This window comes from Podarcis filfolensis, assembly GCF_964270895.1.
Source record: "Podarcis filfolensis genome assembly, chromosome: 18".
Classification (NCBI taxonomy): domain Eukaryota; kingdom Metazoa; phylum Chordata; class Lepidosauria; order Squamata; family Lacertidae; genus Podarcis; species Podarcis filfolensis.
The window spans coordinates 2,565,375-2,585,271 of record NC_139622.1 but is presented as its reverse complement, the minus strand read 5'-3'; the positions used below and the strand labels follow the sequence as shown (position 1 = coordinate 2,585,271).

The 19,897-nt window shown below is 47.9% G+C and overlaps 1 protein-coding gene across 19 annotated transcripts in view; it reads right to left on the bottom strand.

The window, feature by feature from the left end:
* The window catches only part of GATAD2A (GATA zinc finger domain containing 2A), an 82,921-nt gene that overhangs the window by 26,755 nt on the left and 36,269 nt on the right, over positions 1 to 19,897 (bottom strand). For 12 of the 19 annotated variants that reach the window (XR_014543338.1, XR_014543339.1, XM_083594592.1 and 9 more), the window contains exons 2-4: positions 13,919 to 14,007; positions 5,546 to 5,691; positions 2,733 to 3,010 (exon numbers count right to left, since the gene is read on the bottom strand). Coding sequence is in view for 17 of the 19 variants with exons in the window: in XM_083594592.1 (XP_083450718.1) it covers positions 2,733 to 3,010; positions 5,546 to 5,578 (311 nt within the window). In the remaining 2 variants the exon portion in view is untranslated. The remainder of the gene's footprint in view (positions 1 to 2,732; positions 3,011 to 5,545; positions 5,692 to 13,918; positions 14,008 to 19,897) is intronic. The other 7 variants (XM_083594598.1, XM_083594590.1, XM_083594591.1 and 4 more) reach the window with 1 other exon arrangement.

Sequence of the window (19,897 nt, the reverse complement as noted above, 5' to 3'; positions counted from 1 at the left end):
ATCATCATTATTCATTTTCAACCATTTATGTGCCACTTATTACAACAGCCCCTAAGCAGTGGATAATAAACTCAATACAACGCAAATAACTTTTATCTATCTACTATCCATCCATCCATCCAAGCTGCTTCTCCTTCATGCTGTTGGAAAGTTGACTTGCACAGAGCCCTGGCTTCATTCAGCTCAGCCTCCCCTCCCCTGTATTGTTCACTTGGCAGCAACTGCCCAAAGTTTTAGGGTGTGTGTGTGTGTGTGTGTGTGTGTGTTTGTCTTCCTCAGCCCCCACCTGGATATAAATCAGGATTAGAACATGGGAGGTTTTGGGTACAGATGCGCTAGCACAGAGTTCAGGCTCCTGCCTTTAAAAGACAAGAAGAAGATTCTAGCCCTCATGGTTCTAGATCCAAACTTGGGTCTCCAGCTGTTGTTGAACTACAATGCCCATCATCCTTGACCACTGGTCCTGCTAGCTAGGGATGATGGGACTCGTAGTCCAACAACAGCTGGAGACCCAAGTTTGGGATCCACTGATCTAGAATCTGAAATCAGACAGGATGCAGAGTCAGACCACTAGTCCATCTTGCTCAGTATTGAAGAACAAAGAATGGCAAGTATTGTCTCCTACCAATTACTGGTGGAAGCTGCCCAGGCGAGAACCTCGCCTACCTGGAGATGGCAGGGACTGGACATGGGGCATGCTGAGCAGAGGAACCAAAACGGATGGACACAGCTAACATTGTGCAATATAGAAAAGAGCCCTGCACGAGGCCTTCCTCTAAAAACGTAGCAAGGTTCCAGTCCCTACTGTTCTGGATACACAGCAGATTCGAATCTCCCTCCCAGGTCCGGACACACAGGAAGAGTCATGTGAGTGTGTGCCTGCAGTAACTTATCTTGGGGATGAAAGAAGTCTCTGTGGAATCCTGGAGGTTATTCTCAAACAGGAAGTAAAAAGAGCACCCGCCTCCTCAAATAAAATAAAATATCTCAGAAGAACATCTTTGCAGAGTTTGAAATTGTGTGGTGAATAGTGCCTGTAGGGTGGGGTGTGGAGAACAAACGAACACACACACACACACAAACGACACACACACAGAGCTCATCAGCATAACCTGTCCTCCCGGAAGAGCCAGTCGGTCAAGGATCCTTGTTATCAATCCCAAATAAATCTTTTAAAATTCAGCACAGCCTTAAACGCTACCAGGCGTCAGGTAGTTTTCCAAGAAGGGTGAAGAGGCACCTGGGCAGGACAGGGTAGTCGATATTAAAATTAAAATGTGGACCTTCTCACATTTCCATCAATTGTGCCCACAGAATAAATTGCTCCAGGGTTAAGAGTTTAAAAGAGCAGGGAAAGCGGAGCCTGCAAATGGCCCCCCCAGAATGCTGCTTGCTCATCACCAGCCTTGGAAAACACTTTTTAGAGATGGCCGCTGTGCGTGTGTCTTTTGGCCAAACGAAGGCATGCGCTTACAAAGAAGACACCATGCGACTCAAGAAAAACTGCAAACCCAAAATAAATAACAACCGGCTTTTCACCTAAGACTGGGCCCAAGATTCTCCCACTAGTCTGCTTTAAGAACATAAGAAGAGCAGGCAGAGGCAAACTCAGCCCTCCAGATGTTTTGGGACTACAACTCCCATCATCCCTAGCTAACAGAACCAGTGGTCAGGGATGATGGGAACTGTAGTCTCAAAACATCTGGAGGGCCGAGTTTGCCTCTGCCTGAAGAAGAGCCTGCTGGATCAGGTCATCTAGCCTGTTCTCGCAGGGGCCAACCAGGTGCCTTTGGAAAACCTCAGGTAGGACCGGAGCGCAAGAGCAGCTCTCCCCTCCAATGGCCAAGGATGATGGGGAGTCGAACATCTGGAGGGCCAAAGAGGCTCCCCATCCCTGCTATGGAAGGAGGTCCCCTGGAGGCATCTTGGTGTTTTCCTGACCTAAGAAGTCACATTCATTCTGCATGCAAGAGATGGAGGAGTGCCTTCATTCAGACCAGGACCTCGAAAGACCTGCATCCCCCCCGGGGGTTATACAGAGTCAGACCCTTGGATCCACAAGTTCAGAACTGCCCACTCTGACTGGCTGTGGATCTCGAGGGCTTCAGGCAGGAGTCTCTCTCAGCTATACCTGGAGAATGCCTCTCTTCAGAAGAGCAATTCTTTTCTGAGAAAGGGGAATGGCTCTTCTTGGATTAGAGATGGGGAAAATGTGCATCCTCCCAGGTGCTGTTGGGACACCCAAGGGTGGCATAATAATAATAATACAGTGGACGCGCTCAGGTTGCGAACATGATCTGTGCGGAATGCACGTTCGCAACCCGCAGCGTTTGCAACCTGCAGCGGCACGTTTGCACATGCGCGGGTTGCGATTCGGTGCTTCTGCACATGTGCGACCGCCAAAACCCAGAAGTAACCCATTCTGGTACTTCCGGGTTTCAGCCGGTCCGTAACCTGAAAAAACACAACCTGAAGCGTCTGTAACCTGAGGTATGACTGTAGTAGTAGTAGTAGTAGTAGTAGTAGTAGTAGTAATAATAATAATAATAATAATAATAATAATAATAATAATAATAATAATAATATACTATCCATATACTCTGGGTCGCTTCCAGCACATAAAAACACAATAAAACGTCAAATATTAAAAACGCCCTGATACAAGGCTGCCTTCAGATGTCTTGCACAAGCTGTGTAGTTCTTTCTCTCCTTGACATCTACAGACCACCTACCTTTTCGAGGTGCTCATGTCCACCGGCTCGTCTCCCGTCTGCACCTCCACTTTGATCGTGGCTTTCATCTCCCCTCCTTTTAACAGTCCCTGGACTCTCCCAGATGTGGGTTCACTCTTCACCTTGAGGTCTCCCCCTTCCGCGTTGGCCTCGGGGGCCCCCAGGAGCCCCTTGTCCATCTTCATCTTCTTGCAGTCCACGTCGTTCTGGGTGATCTCCCGCTCGAGGGCTCGCTTCTGACTTCGCGTCCGGCAAGCTTCTTCTGTCATTATGGTACTCTGATGGTGTGGGGAAGTAACACAAGGAAAGGAAAAGGGGAGGGAAGAGGAAGAAGGTAAATTCATCCAGGCAACACAGATCAGAGTATCACAATGTGTTGTTGTTTTTTATAATAGTAATAAAAAAGCAGCAGTTTGCACTAGCTGCTTAGGGAGCGCAAAAGGGGGTGCTCAGCTCTGTTTTAAGCAGCACTCACAACCCAACCCATGGAGAAATAGAAGAATCCGAAGTCAAAGTGGGTTTTTGGAAATCAGGGGCAAGTTCACTGCAAGAAGACTTGGAGACTCCCTGCCCACATTTTTTTTTAAACCTGTTTAATTTTGCTTGCCCCCCCTTTAAAAACCTGCCCGTTATCCTGAACACCTGCTTCTCATGACTGAAAGTTTCCAAGTCCCTCCTGGCACATCCTGGGGTTTGGGAAAGGCCTTGCATTTTATTTTTTTAAGGTACAGAGAACATGCCTTTTACTGCTAAAGAGATTACAGGCTTTATTCCGCCACCGGCCCTAAAAGCCAGAAGAGAGAATGTCTTAAAGGAGAAGGGCTGTGGGGGAGCCATTCTCTGCACCCCTCCCTCCCCACCGGTTTTGCACAGGAAGGGCTCAGAACTCGTGGAAGTAGTTGGGAGAGATTTGGGGGGCTTTTAAAAAAAGTTTTTTAAAAAGTGGTGGTGGGGTGGAGGGTTGCATTTTGCCCCCACCCTGGGGGGGGGGCGTGTGTTCCCTCTCCAACTGTACCTGCAAGAGAGGCAGACACACACACATGCACACACACACCAAACCTCTTCTGATTTGGGGGTTGGCGTGGCGGGGGCGGGGAAGGGCAGGGAGCAAAGAGCTGAGTCAGTTTGTGATCCCATGACATCACTGGGTCCACACATGACCCTTTCCCAGGATTCAGTGGGAGAGACAAAGCACTTTCCAGAAAACCGGTCTGAACTGGTTCCAGACAACAAGGCTATGTGTTGTTAACCCCTCGCAGCAGAGAGAGCGCGAGAGCGGCTGCGGCCACCGTCCCTGCATCTGCTTGTGGGTGGGGTGGGGCTGGGGGGCTGCAGATGGGCATTCCAGAACACAGAGTCCCAGGGAATAAATGGGAAGGGGGTGGGGGAGACCACCCCACGGCGTGCTCTTAAAGGGGCAGCGCAGGTGGTGGTCAGCCGGCCGGGCTTGAGAAAGCCATTTTGGAGAAGCGGGTGAGACGGGGTGCCCGTAAAAGACAGATATAGAAAAAAGGGGGTGTGCAAAGTCAAGGACTAGGGGGTGTGCAATGAACACCATGAGCCCAGCCCCCAGGAGAATCACCCAGCGGGGAGTTGGCAAAGAAAAAGCAACTTTTCTCCAAACCAGGAAGGTGGGGGGGGGGGGGGAGGAAAGGCTTCCCAGGATGCATTGCACAGGAGGAAGAAACTTCCCCCTCCGTAAAAAAACAAGGTGGAGGCAGGAAAATAAATGCATTTGCCGCAGGTGGTCTGTCCCTGCAACGGAAAACCCTTCCAGACTTTACAGAGCCGAAGCAGCAGCGCATTTAGCAAACCACAAGGTCTAGGAAGCTGCTTTGTCAATTTGGGAGAGAGCCAGGATTCTCTGGCATCCAGCCTGCTGCCACCGGCTGCCAGGAGTGCCAACCTGAATAAAATATTGAGGTGGGGGGCAGGTAAGCCCCACCCCACAGAATCAATCACATGCTGCGGTGCATGGACACCATTTGAATGGCAATGCCCATCAACTTTGGAGAGGGGCGGCCCCCTCAAATATTCTAGGGTGGGGGCCCAAGGGACCTTGGCCCCTAGGAACTGGCTCCTCAGATCAAGGGGCTTGCCCACCCCACTCTGCAGATGGTGTAGGGACTCCCCCCTCCCTGCAGGCAGCATAGCCAATGGTTAGGAGTGATGGCAGTCGGAGCCCAACATCGGGGGGGGGGGGGGTTGCAAGTGCTCCCCATTCCCAAAGCTCACAATTTGTCTGCAGAATTGTGCACCCTTAGAGAGCTGCCAGTGTGTTGTTTGTTTATTAAATTGGTACAACACCCTGCCAGGGCGGTGGACAGCACAAAGATGCAAAACCGAAGCACAAAATGCGCTATGAACAAAGTTGTGTTTGTGTGTGTGTAAACACCTTGCAAAACCGGATCCCAGCAGGACTTTAGGAGGAAGGAGAACTGGACCTACAGCTATGCTTGAAGTCTCCTTCCTAAGGGTAGGGAAGCCGCAAAACTCCTGGGCAGAGACTTCTTTCAATGGCCAAGGAGCCTTCCAACTCTGCAATTCTATGATTTAGTGGTTAGTCCAGCCTGCAAACTAAAGGAAGAAGAAAACCTCACAACCTTTGTCAGTTTCAGCCTAGTTGCCTCTCTGCAATTCTTGACTCGCCACTTGCTTAACACCCGCCACCCCTTTTCCTGTCTGTCACAATAATGGGGGGCAGGCCCTTCTATCACCTGGAAGACAGGAAGTTGGGGTTTGTTTGTTTGCAGCCCCAGAAACATTTTTTTTAATACCCCCAACCGCCTTCCTTTAAAGAAATGGAGACAAACCTGGTATAATTCAGGCAGTGTCTTTTCCAGCATGGGGTGCCTCGGGACAGAATCCTATCACATATTGACATAAATTCACCTCCTGCTCGGAAGAGAGGCGAGGGGAAAAGGAGCTTGCGGGAGAGTAATACCGCTTTCTTTCGCCACTGCAGGGAAGGTTATAAGGGAAAGGAAAGAAAAGAAAAAGCAAAGGGTAAATTTCAGTTTATGAAGGTAAGGAGAGCCCTGCAGCTGGCTAGACCAGAGGGGAGTCCCATTGAGCCCGGCATCCTGCCCTCACAGTGGCCAACCAGAGGCCCCCAAACAGAAATACGCAAGCAGCAGCAACGATACCCAGCAGCTCAGCCAGCAACCGGAGAGAAAAAGAAATCGGGTATATACAGACATTTCCATACATAGCTGCCACTACAGCCTCCAGAGTGAGTTCTACCTGCTGTCCGGAAAAAAAAGAAATCTTTCTTGATCCTGTGAGTTTTGGACAACCAGCTAACTCTGCATGCAAACAAACGTATTAGGAAAGGGGCAGTTTGCAACACATTAAAACATCAAATCAAACAATCCAGAATAAAATAAATTGAAGCTTCAAGGAAAAAATTTCAGATCCTTCTCTCTAAGGGACCCCAGTTGCCAACCTGGCATCCAGAGGTCTCCGTGTGGCCGCAGTTGGGCCTGCGCCACTTGCAAAAGGTGCCTGCTAATTTCTAACTGCCTGGAGAGCCGCTGCTGCCAGCCAGTGTAGGCAATGCAGAGCTAGAGGGACAAGTAGTCCGGCTGCATAAGGCAGCTTACAAAGTTCGTATTTCCACCTCTGATGCAGGGATGTTGAGGGAAGAGCTTTGGGAAAGGGCATCACCCTCACCATATGGACAGGTCTACACGGGAGGAGGCATGCTTATTATTTGAACATGTTCCTTATTTACCCACGCAAGGTGGTGGCTGAAGAAGACTGCTGCAGGCAGCCCTAAGACCACTGGATAGAAGAATGCTGTAACAGCTCTGAGATGTTTTTAATTGCAATTGCTTTAAGAATATTTCAGCTTTATTTCTGGATTGCCCATCTCTCTGCTGCCCTGGGCTCCTTCGAGAGGAAGTGGTGGGTTAGGGTTATGACAGGCGCAACTGGCTTTGTGGCTAGGCCTACCTTGCAGGGTCGTTGTCTACAGCAGGGACAGGGATGTTGAAGCCTGTGGGGGGGGGCAAGGCACTCTTCCCCTTGAGTGTTTTGTCTGGTTGGAGTCACAGTTGGAAGGAACCACAAGGGTCATCTAGTCCAACCCCTGCAATGCAGGAAGCTTTTGCCTAATGTGGGTTTCGAACCCATGACGCTGAGAGTAACAGTCTCTCAACCAACTGAGAATTGCCCTGGAATCCCGATCGCGCCTCTTGCTTGCCTGGATGCACGCAGAGGGGTATGTGAGAGTCCATGCATAGAAACTAGCTTGCTTTCTAAAAAATATCACTGTCATCTGAACAGCAGCAGCAACAACAACCCTGCAAGGGAGGCCCAGATGCACAGACCTCTCTGAGCTCCTTCTGGAGGAAAGCAGGGGGTGCAGGGAGGATAAACCGAACAAGCCAATGAAAAACAGAAAGCCACTCAACTTAGCATGCAGAACGGCAGCCTCTCTGGACAAGAACCAGGGCTGCTGCCTCCAGCACTCATGCAAATCAAAGCCTACATCTTAAGGAAATGGGTCTCCAGAGAGAGCAGGATGCTGGAGAGGCGAATAACAATCCCCACTAGACAACCAAGGAAAAACATCGGTGTGTAAGGAAGGCGAAGAGAACAGGATGATTCCACGGCTACCAGTCAGGATGGCTGCTGTTCTGCCAGCACGGTCGGAGGTGGTAAATGCCTCTCTAGATCAGGGTTTCCCCAAACTTAATTCTCCAGCTGTTTCTGGACTACAACTCCCATCATCCTTAGCTAGCAAGACCAGTGGCCAAGGATGATGGTAACTGTAGTAAAACAAAAACAAAAAACCCACCAATAAACAGCCGGAGACCTAAGTTTGGGAAACTCTGCGGTCTGGATACCAGTTGCTGCAAGTTGACTTCTCATGGGGGCATTTGCCTGGCCACGCTCAGGACAGGATGCTGGGCTAAATGGCCTGATCCTGCAGCTGCACGGCTCTTTTTATGTGGCAAGCGCTCAATGCAAATAGCTTGCTCCAACTTTCATTTACAAGCTTTTCAATGTCAAGTGAAACAAAAGTTTCTTCCGCCTGGACCTTTTTTTATTACACTCTTCCTCCCTTGATCCTTTATAAACCCACCCTTTCCTTATTTGTTCTGTTGAATCAGAATCGCAGAATTGGAAGGGACCCAAGGGTCATCTAGTCCAACCCCCTGCAATGCAGGAATCTCAGCTAAAGCATGAGATTGTACCTGTGGACATACTAAAATATGTATATTTTTTTTTAAAAAAGGAAGGCCCCTGCTCTCCCCAAGTAAACAGAGTAGTATTCCTGCTTGTAATAATAATAATAATAATAATAATAATAATAATAATAATAATAATAATAATAATGTTATATGTTTTAGCCTTAAAGAAAAGCAGAAAATAAAAGTTTCTCTCCTTTATGAAACAGGTCCCTTAAAAAAACAAACAAACAAACAAACAAAAACCCAACACATTTCCCCTACATTCCTAGAATTATTTGGAAAAAGAAAAATATCAGATATTACAGCTCATATTCTGGAATGTAACTGTCTTCAGTTCTACTCAGAGCAGCTCTTTGAAAATAATGTTGGGCAGGACAGTGCAATCCAGTCAGGTCTACTCTGAAGTAAGTCCTACTAAATTTGCTGGGGCTTACTCCCAGGTAAGTAAGGTTTAAGGATTGCAGCCTAACTGTAGGTCCATTGATTTCAACCAACCTACTTACAGTAGGACGCAAGTTGAATAAAGACTGACACTTATTTTAAAAGTCAAGTTCTATTTCATTAACCTGATATGTATGCGCATATATATATATATATATATATATATATATACACACACACATATACACGCTATGTCTGAAGAGAGAGAAATCAAGTTGCATTTTGGGATTCTTTTAAAAAGGTGTGTGTATTTGGAGTCAAAGCTTTAAAAACAAAACGGGGTGGGGGGTGGGAAATACAGAGTCGAGCTTTGAGCTGCAGCACACGAAGGGTTAAGCCCTGCCATCTTCATGCCATTCACTGATATGTCCATTAAGGGTGTTACATAACAAAATGGCAGACCTTAACCCTTCCTGTGCCACACATCCCCATCGCTTGTCAGTCACAGGAGCCAGGCTGAGTTGAAAGCAGCATGAGGACACAACCAAAATACAAAAAAAACCCCAAACCCCGCCTTCTTCGGGGGGGGGGGAGGAGTGTAGAGAAATGGGGGAAAGAAAGGACAGTGGGTGCTTTAAGGAACCCTACCATACCTGCAAAATAAATAAATAAAAGTTGGGGGGTGCATAAGTTTGTTTTTTCAAAAAAACATTTTGTTTGGTTATTCAGGATTAAAGCGAATTAGAAGTTATTTAATTTAAAAGCCACAGGGCAGTGTGGAAAGATTCCGAAACATGTTGGTAGGCAGTATGTTTAATACTGGGGGGGGGGAGTGGGGGGGGCAAAGGGGGCACAGTGCCTCCCAGTGTCAGGGACAGGGAAACTTCTGTGTCCCTCCAGCTGTTGCTGGCCTCTCAGATCTCAGTAGCCCCCCCAATTGTTTGATAGTGTGTGTGTGTGCATGCATGTTACACGTGTGTGTGGCAATGGGAGTTGTAGTACAGCAGCGCCTGGAGGGCCACGGAGCTCCTGCCCTCTGTGGATGGAATATGCATTACATGCGCACACAACTTCAGGATCTCTGAAGGGGACGCAGCGCAAGGAGCGGAGGTCTTCCTGCAAGCACCCTTCTTCCACACAACAACAGCACCCCAAACCCCTCTCCTTTACACATAGGGAAGAAAATGGTGCTTTTGTCCAGGAACTTCAACCACTAAAAAAAAGGGTCTGCAGCTGTAGTGGTCACACTCATATAGGACCACAACGCAGAAGCCAGGCAGTGGATACGGGGAGAAGGAGGTTTTGATGCTGCTTTTCTTACAGGGAGTCCCACTGCAGGTGTCAAGTCCAACAAGTGTAGAGTCAGCCATCACTACTATGCCAAGGAACTTGAGTTTCACCTCAAGTTTCCACCTGTTGACTTTCGGCAGCTGGTAGGAAAGAACAAGGACATGCCCCCTTACATACCTATGGGGCAGAGCTGCCAACGTTTCCCTTTTTAAAAGGGAAATTCCCTTATTCCGAATAGGATTCCTCGCAAGAAAAGGGAAAAGTTGACAGCTATGCTATGGGGTTAGGTCCTCCTTGCTCAAAGTCAGGTGGAGAAGAGAGCATCTGGGAGCAAGCAGAGAGGCTTCCCTACACACACACCAAGGACCAGCCACCTGCATTTTACAGGTCCAGCCCTACCTGGGTCACTTAAGGCTCATGGCAATTTCACTGCAACACCCGGTCTCAAGTGGCCTTGTTTGCCAGCGGGAGAAAGAGAGGGAGGGAATGCATAGGAAACGAGGCTGAGCACACCTCAAACGATACAGGGTGAACTTCCTATTCCTGCCTCTTGCTCTCTCACACACAGATTTTGCAACGCAAGAATATAGGTCTGTCGCATCAAGCAGCGTCCGGATTCCCTCAGCGCCCAGCCAGAGATGTCTCGGGGGAACCCTGCAAACAGGAGATGAGCACCACCAGCCCTCCCTGGCAACTGATCTTAAACTCCAAAACTCAGGGGCTGTTTAAATTCCTCTCTGCCACCAATTTGCCTCCTTCTTCGCTGCTTCCCATGGCAGAGAATTGCAAGAACTGGTTGTGCTCCTAACTAAAGGCTGCCCCTTAAACAGTCTCCAAGGTTTTCCTGGCTATATCAGATGAGTTACTGCCCGTTCCTAACCGTGCCACCACATACCCCAGATTGTTTGTAGGGGGGCAGGTAAGCCCTCCCTCCCCCCCATAATCGATCACAAGAGGCGGTGCACACAAACCATTTGAATGGCATTGCCCATCAACTTTGGGGGGCCTTAGCCCCTCAAATACTTTATTGTGGGGACTCGAAGGGACCTCAGCCCCTAGGAGTGAGCTCCTATGCTTGTGATGCACAGCTACTGCCTCTATAGCAGAGATTGGGGTGGGGGGTCTTGGGGGCAAATGCGACCCACTGTCCAGCTCTGAGGACTCTCTCTTTTTCCAGGCCACACCTCTTCTCTCCCAGGCAATGCCCCTCATCATGGTAGTTCTTTTGCTTGGTTGTAATAACAGAATCACAGAACTGTGGAATTGGAAGGCACCAAAGGTAATCTATTCCAACCCCTTGCAAGGCAAGTGGGGGGTGGGTTAGACAAATCTGCACAGGACAAGACTTATCAGCAGATACCAGCCACAGTCACTATGTTCTCCTTCTACTGTTGCTGGGAATTGCAAGTGGGGAGAGTTGCTGCTGTTCAGTGTTAGAAACTCAGATATATAAGCTAGGAGCCAAATGGGTAGGAAAACTATGCTAAATGGCCGAAATATTGGGAAATTTTGGAACAAGAGGGAGACAGATTAAAACTGCAGAGTTTTGAAAAATTAAAAAATAGAGTGCGAGATTGGCTTCATTATTATCAGATAATGGAGGCATATAATTTGGACAAAAAAATTGGCTTCCAGGTGGAAAAATCAAAATTGGAAACAGAACTGTTAGATCCCAAAATTAAGAACTTGTCAAGAATGTATAACTTGCTGTTGAAATGGAACACTCAGGATGAAACGGTGAAATCTGCTATGATTAAATGGGCACAAGATGTTGGACATAACATTATGATGGCTGACTGGGAACAGTTATGGACCACAGGTATGAAGTTCACGGCATGTAATGCCTTAAGAGAGAATATAATGAAAATGATATACAGGTGGTACATGACACCAGTCAAGCTTGCGAAAATTTATCACTTGCCCAATAATAAATGTTGGAAATGTAAAGAGACTGAAGGTACATTCTTTCACCTTTGGTGGACATGCCCAAGGATTAAGGCTTTCTGGGAGATGATCTATAACAAAATGAAAAAGGTATTTAAATATACCTTCCTGAAGAAACCAGAGGCCTTTCTCCTGGGCATGGTCGGCCAATTGGTGCCAAAGAAGGACAGAACTTTCTTTATGTATGCTACAACAGCAGCAAGAATACTTACTGCAAAGCATTGGAAGACACAAGATCTACCCACCCTGGAAGAATGGCAGATGAAGGTGATAGACTATATGGAACTGGCGGAAATGACTGGCAGAATCCGAGACCAGGGAGAAGAGTCGGTGGAGGAAGATTGGAAGAAATTTAAAGACTATTTACAGAAACATTGTAAAATTAATGAATGTTAGAATGATGTTGGAATGAACTTATGTGATTCTAGCAAAAATGTAACAAAGATTTAAGAAAAATAGACTGTTAATTGGTGAAAGGAGGGAAAGTAAACTTATATTAATATCAAGATAAATTTTCAGGATAAAAATTTGAAGAGAGGGAAAGGATTTGCTGAAATGGATAATTGACTTAGAATACAAAAAAGGGAGGTGTGAGGAGGTCAGGGAAACAAGCAAATGAAAGACAAGTTATAGGAAGGTTCGATTTGTTTTTTTTTTAATTGTTTCTATTTTTCTGTTTTTTATTGTGATGTGTTGTTTTGCCTTTGTTTAATTTGGTGTTTCTTCTTTTTTCTTTTTGTAACCTTAAAACTTCAATAAATACTATTTAAAAAAAAACAAAAACAAATGGGTAGGCAAACTAAGGCCCGGGGGCTGGATCTGGCCCAATTGCCTTCTCAATCTGGCCCTTGGAATCAGCATGTTTTTACATGAGTAGAATGTGTGCTTTTATTTAAAATGCATCTCTGGGTTATTTGCGGGGCATAGGAATTTGTTCATTTTCCACCCTCCCCAAAATATAGTCTGCCCCCCCCCCAAGGTCTGAGGGACAGTGGACCGGCCCCCTGCTGAAAAAGTTTGCTGACCCCTGCCGTAGACCAAGGTCACAGTCGCCAAAACAAAATGTCTAGTTCCCATTCTGGGGTAAGTTGGCTCTAAAGTCTTATTTTCCAAATGATGGACTGACTGTGACTGAATCTCAGTTAAACATCTGGCTAGTTCAGATGACAACCTTGAGCTTGGTTAAGAATCTTTGAGAACTTAAAAGAAGAAAAGTCAGTTTATCCAGTTCCCATATATACTGGCCTATTCCAACCTCTTTTTCTTAATGGTTACTCAGACCATTCATGACGTAGGAATATTCTTCCCAACTCAGAGCAGGGCAGTGGGGGAAGAAAAGACATGTTACAACAATTCACTATAACATTGTTCACTGCTCCTGCTCAGGCTGCACTGAAAAAGCATTTTGGTTCCTGAAATTCATTCCGATTGTACAGATAAAATATAATGGATAGAATTCTACAAGGTGGGGTATTAGTGTGTGAAAACAGTCCAGGTCCAAGGACCCCCCAGGCATGCACCTCCAGATGGTGAAGATGTCAGGCAGCATCCTGGCAAATTCACTTGGTCGCAAGTGGTCAAAAGCCAGGTGCAAAATGTGCCTGGTTAATTTCGAACCCTGCTGCTGTTGCACTTGGGTCCTGCTTTGGGTTTCCCATAGTGAACATCTGGTTGGCCACTGCAAGAACAGGAAGCTGGACTAGACGAGCCCTTGGCCTGATCCAACAGGCTGATTATTACATTTGGAGCCTAAGTCCTTTATCAGGGCAGCTTAATGTTTCTGAGAAAACAAGAAGCTAGGGCTGGTCCCTGCGGATTGCCCTCCAGCAACTGTGGTACCTTGCCTTGGAAAAAACAAAACAGGAGAGTCCAGCTTTAGTCGCCAGAACCAATTCTTATCATTTTTCTTTTTTTCCTGACACCAGGCCACAGTGACATCTTAAAATCATCATCTTCAAGGGTTGTCACCAACTAAGTTCTCCTCAGAGAAGACCCATTGAAATTAATGGATCTTACACAGTCAAGTCCTTCACAAAGAAAATAAGAATAGCCTGCTGGATCAAGCCCATCTAGTCCATTATCCTCTTCTCACAGTTGCCAACCAGATGCCCATTGTGGGAAACCCCAAGTCGGATTTGAGCACACGGGCCCCTCTGGTCTCCTGAAAAGCATTTTCTCCCTCTGACCGTGGCTAGCAGCCATTGACCGCCTCCTCCTTCTCCATGAATCTGTCCAATCTTGCTTTAAAGCCATCCAAGTTGGTGGCCATTCCTAGGAGGAGTGAGTGCCACATTCCGGTTTCTGTGGATCCGCTCTGAGTTTGACTACTGTTGGGCTCAACCCTCCAAGTCACACAAGACAGGAAGCTCCTACCTGTCCCAGCCGTTCATGGGTTCCCAGGAAAGGTCTGCTCAGTCCTTCCGAAGGCTGTTTTGGGGAGGGAGATCCCGACTACAAGAAACCTAGGGAGAAGGCAAAAGAGAAAAAGGTGTACTGGGTTACTGGTGAGGCAGGCAGAGATTTATACAAGAGACCTTAAAAACATAACCTGGTCCCTGCTGGATTTGGCCAAAGGGGGCCCATCTGGTCCAGCATCCTGACCTCACAGCGGCCAGCCAGATGCCCACAAGGAGGACCAGAGCAACCAACTCTCCCTGCTTGTGATCCCCAGCAATGGCATTCAGAAGTACTGACCATCACAGTGGAGGGAGAAGATAGCCATTGTGGCTAATAGCCACTCACTGGCTTTTTTAAAAAAAGAAGGGGTGGAGGATAGGAGCATGAACCCAACATGTTCCCTGATTGTTTGGTATCCCGCCCTATACCCACCAGTCTCAGGGTGGCTACAACATAAAATCACAATATAAAAACACAAAATACACAATCAAAACAAAAGCAGCCCAATTAACACTGATGCAGAGATACGGGTACCCTGATGAAATAAAAAGCGTGAGCTGCAGAGCTGTTCTCACATGAAGCTGCCTTTGACCCAGGCGGACATGGGGGGTTGTTAAGAGCAGGATTTGGGAATGCCTGAGGCCTTGAGGGAATTGCTGGGACACTGACCCTCGTCAGCCCCCCTAATGACCAATGATCAGGGACGAGGATGGAACTTGCGATCCCCACACCACCCAGAGGTTCCCCACCTTACTTTGCTCCAGGTTTCCCAGTCCAAAGGCCACATTCCCTTTTGAGGGTTTCCACCCCCTCTCTATCCAAATGAAGACATTATTATTATTAATTGCCTTTACATCCCACCTTTTCCTGCAGGGAGCTCAAGCTGGTGTACATAGTTCCTCCCCTCTCAGCATTTATAATTCAAACAACAACCCTGTGAGGTAGGTTAGGCTGAGAGGTAGCGACTGGAGCAAGGTCACCCAGCGAATTTCCTGGCCAAGCAGGGACTCGAACCCCAGTACTAGCCCAACACCCTAATCACTACACCATGCTGCTGCAGAGTTCAAGGGCATACCCCAGCCAGGCAAACAAAGGTGCAAAGCAGGGCTGGGGGTTGGAGGGAGGTGTATGGCCCTTGAACCTGAGGCCCCCACCCCTGTGGTCTACTCTGACTGATGGTGGGCTCTTGAGGCATTCAGGTCGAGAGGGGTCTTCCCCCACCCCCAGAGGACCTGAGACCTTCTACATGCAAAGCAGGTGTTCTACTGCAGAGCTAGGGGGACTGCCTTCTTTCAGAAGCTGTTTCTAATATGGCTTCAGCATTAGAAATTCAGGTATATAAGCTAGGAGCCAAATGGCTCCTTAAACCAAGACTGCAGTTGACAAAATGGAATGTCTAGTTGCCATTTTGGAGCAAGACAGCTCTCAACTCTTATTTTTCAAAGGATGGACTGACTGAGCTTTGAGAATGTAAAAAAGCGAAGTCACTTTTATCCAGCAACAGTCCACAAATCTATTGGCCTATTCTGACCTCTTTTTCTTAATGGAGACACGGACCATTCATAACATAGGAATATTCTTCCCAACTCTGAGCAGGGCAGTGGGGGAAGCAAAGACAAGTGACAACAATTCACTATAACGATGTTCACTGCTCCTGCTCAGGCGGCACTGAAAACACATTTTGGTTCCTGAAATTCATTCCAATTGTGCAGATAAAATATAACGGATAGAATTCTACAGGATGCGGTATTAGTGTGTGAAAACAGTCCCAATCCACGGATCGCCAGATGGCGGAGACGTCAGGCGCCATCCTGGCATCTTCACTTGGTCACGAGTGACCGATAGCCAGGTGCAAAAAGCGCCTGGCTAATTTCGAATGTTGTATGGCTTGGCCCCAGGGATGGGGAGAGGGGGTGGAGAGAGAAAGAATTGCCTTGAAGTCCTAACTGAGAGTAGTTCTTTGGACACGGACTTGGCATTATATTCAGCTTGAAAAGCAAAAATGAAAGGAAACGACCAGCAAGAATGTACCGAGGCAAGAGGCTCTGCTTTGAGCTAGGAAGTTGGTGGTTTAAGTATATCTATAAAAAAGGTGCAGCCCATTCACACCTAGTCACCCATGCTGCCTTTTCACACTGTAGTGCCCCCCCCCCGCAAAGTGGTTGCAAGGCTGTCCCTGGTACTAACGGAAATGGCCCTCCCTGTCCCAGTGTGCCATCACTATGTGAGCCGTGCAGAACCACACCCCCCAAATCCGAACCAGGGCACCTCCATTGCCAGTACTTGTTGGCCAGGATTCTTGGCTTGTATCTAACCTTAGCAATACTCAAAGAAGACCCATAGCATCAGAGAAAATGACTTACTTAGACCAATTAATTTGAATGCATCTGCCTTAGATGCACCAGTCTCTCCAGGCGGCTTCCAACACATATAAAAACAAATTAACATGTCAAACATTAAAACCTTCCCTAAGCAGGGCTGCCTTCAAAAAGTCAATGGTACCTTGGTTTAAGAACAGCTTAGTTTATGAACAACTTGGATTAAGAATGCTGCAAACCCGGAAGTAGGTGTTTTGGTTTGTGAACTTTGCCTTGGAAGCAGAACATGTTCCGCTTCCTGTCAAGTGTGTTCCATTTGTAAATTGAGTCCCCCACTGCTATGGGAAAGTTCGCCTTGGTTTAAAAATGCTTTGATTTAAGAACAGACTTCCGGAATTGTAGTTTTATTTCCTTGACATTTGATGAGAGTGTTCCATAGGGAGGGCACCACCACCGAGAAGGCCCTCTGCCTGGTTCCCTGTAGCCTCACTTCTCGCAGGGAGGGAACCTCCAGGGGGCCCTCGGAGCTGGACATCAGCGTCTGGGCTGAACAATGGGGGAGGAGATGCTCCTTCCGGTATACTGGGCCAAGGCAGTTTAGGGCTTTAAAGCACCAACACTTTGAATTGTGCTCAGAAACATACTGGGAGCCGATGTAGATCCTTTAGGACTGGTGTTATATGATCCAGATGGCTGTTTCCAGTCACCCGTCTGGCAGCCGCATTCTGGATTAGTTGTAGTTTTCAAGTCACCTTTAAAGGTAGCCTCAGCTGGATGCAACCTCTTGTGGCAGTGCGTTCCACAAGCTAATTGGGATCTATTCTGCACAAATCATTGTTAGGAAGCTGCAGCTTGGTGGTCAAGCATCTGCTTTGCCTGGTTCAATCCATGACTTCTCCAGGGAGGGTTGGGAGAGACCTTTGCCTGAAAGGATGGAGAGCAATTGATGCCACTCAGTGCTGGACTCTGCATAAGGGAGCTTCCTATGTTCCCAGTATATGCAGCCAGCATGGGCACTGATTGGGGGGGGGGTGATAGGTAGGAGGCAGAGCCCAGCAACATCCAGAGCATCCCAGATGTTCCTCCATCCTTGGCCTATATGGAGGGACACACCTCTGGGCTACAGATGGGCCCAGGGTCCTACACTGCTGCACATATGGTAAGTATCATAGAATCACAGAATTGTAGATTTGGAAGGGACCACAAGGGTCATCTAGTCTAACCCCCTGCAATGCAAGAATCTCTTTGCCCAATGTGGGGCTTGAACCCACGACCCTGGGATTAAGAGTCTCATGCTCTACTGACTGAGTTATTTCAGCATCCAAGGTGCATAACCCAAATGCTCACTTAAATAATGCTCAAGCACACATCTGCAAACCAGCAAGTTACAGGTCGGGCAGATATATTACAGAAACCCAATACTGGAGGGGCTCTGAATTCAAGCATCCACCCCACCCCACAAAAAACCCACATTTTAAGCAAGGAAACACACAAATTCCTGGCCTCTGGGGATCCAAGGTTAGGCTTGGAAAACCACTTGAATAAATCAACTCTCCCTTCCACCTCAGAAACTTGGGATGGGGCAGAAGTCCCCTCCCCCAACAGCTGTAGGAGACAAGAAAAACTGAGTAACTGGCAAAGGGTTCCTTTATACGGGGCCACAGATTATTTTATTATCGCATGAAGCCTTGCTCTTCTAATTAGCCTCTCCTTGGGCAGAGTTTTGATCACAAACACAGCTGACACAAACCCCCAACTGCACAGGGTTTTAAAACTAGAGTTGGAACACCTTTGCCCCACCACACCCCCCCAAAAAAAGTAGCACGAGACTGAAAACACTGTTTTTCAACACACACCCACACCCACTTAAAAACCCTTGTACCCCTTAGGATTCTGGAAGGATGGAAGTTGTGGATCTTGACAGGTTCTGTTGTTGTTGAAACAGGAAGCCCCTTTGGGTGTGCCAGGCGAGGCGTAGCGTGGTATCTTTTGTAAGATATTTTATATATATATATATATTATTTTTATATATATATATATATATATATATATATATATATATACACACACACACACACACACACACACACACACACACACATATATTAGGTGCAATGTTTCAGAATCTGGTTCCCTTCCACTCTCATTCTGCTTTGCAAAGAAGAAATTACCAGCTGGCCGGCTTTCTGTAGCTTCCCTCCTCCTGTTTCCCGGCAAACTCCAAGTCAACTTCTCTCACGCAACCTCCCCCCCCCCACGAAACAGCCTGTTTTTTGGGGGTGCTTTGCTAACAAGAGAGGGGAAGAGAAAAAGGGGTCCAGCTTTGGGGTGCAGAAGGGAACGAGCCCAGCACCCCGGACCACGGAGCGGGTGTTACCTACGCATCCCGAGCAGCTGGGAGCGGTTTCTCCCGTGGGCGTTTCCGAAAAGAGGAGGAGAAGGGGAAAAAGAAAGAAAGAAAGAAAGTCAGGGATGAGACTCCCGGGAAGCGGCTCTCCCTCGCCTCTTAAGGGAGCCAATAACAGGAGGCTGGCGGTGGTGCCCCTCTTGTAAGCTGGTTTTAAGCTTCCGGGGCAGTTGCAGGAATGACCTTAGGACTCTGAAGTGGGGAGGGAGGCAGAGAAGGGACCGTCTTCAAAGAGGCAGGATTGCAAAGCAAGATTCAGTCCCCCGCGCGCCCGGTGCCATTATGCACAAAAGCAAAGTGTGCTTGTGGCGCAGGAAGGGGCTTGGAAATGGATCCTGCGTGGGCCATTAGCGCGCCAGGGAGGGGGGATGCCGCCCCACCGCCAAACAAGACAGCCAGCCACTTACTGGGGGGGGGGAGTATTGTGGCTGCTGTCTGCTTGCTTGCTTTGCAAAAGTCAGCTCCGGAGGATGACGGTGGTTTGGGATTTATTGGGGGTGAAGGAGAGCAGAGCGCCATCAGAGTCCCAGGAGAACCGGCTTCGCTTTCGCACGGAGGACCCCAAGTGGGAACTCGGGAAGCCGCTTTGTGTCGAGTCCATCTGGCTCCCGGGATTGCCTACACTGACTGGCAGCGCAAGGGGGCCTTCCCAGTCCTCACCTAGGTTTGCACCCAGGACCGGCTGCCTTTAAAACTTCCGCTGCAAATAAAGGAGGATTCCATGTCCTCATCGTTCTGAATAAAGCGCTGATTCTGCTGGGAGTGAAAGAAGGTGCCCATGCTGACCAGTACTGTTTACACTGGCTGGCAGCAGCTCTCTTGGGTTTCAGACAGAGAATGCAAAGCAGGTTCTCTACCAATGAGCTACGGCCCCTCCCTAAACAGGAAGCTGTCTTAAGCTGGGTCAGTGGTCCATTGAGCTCAGTACTGTCCGCACTGACTGGCAGCAGCTCTCCAGGGTTTCAAACAGGAGATATTTCCAGCCCTAAGTGGAGTTGCTAGGGACTGAACCTGAGACCTTCTACATGCAAAGCAGTTGCTCTACCATTGCCCTTCCTCCTTAGGACATCCACGGCAGGGAGTGCTATTTTGCTGCCTATATGCCCTGCCATACCCTGGCTGGGGCTACTGTTAGTTGAGGTGGTCCCTTCGACATTCATAAGAATGCTGAGTGGCTCTGGATATACTGCCTCTAACCATGGAGGTTCTGCTGGATCAGACCAAGTCCCC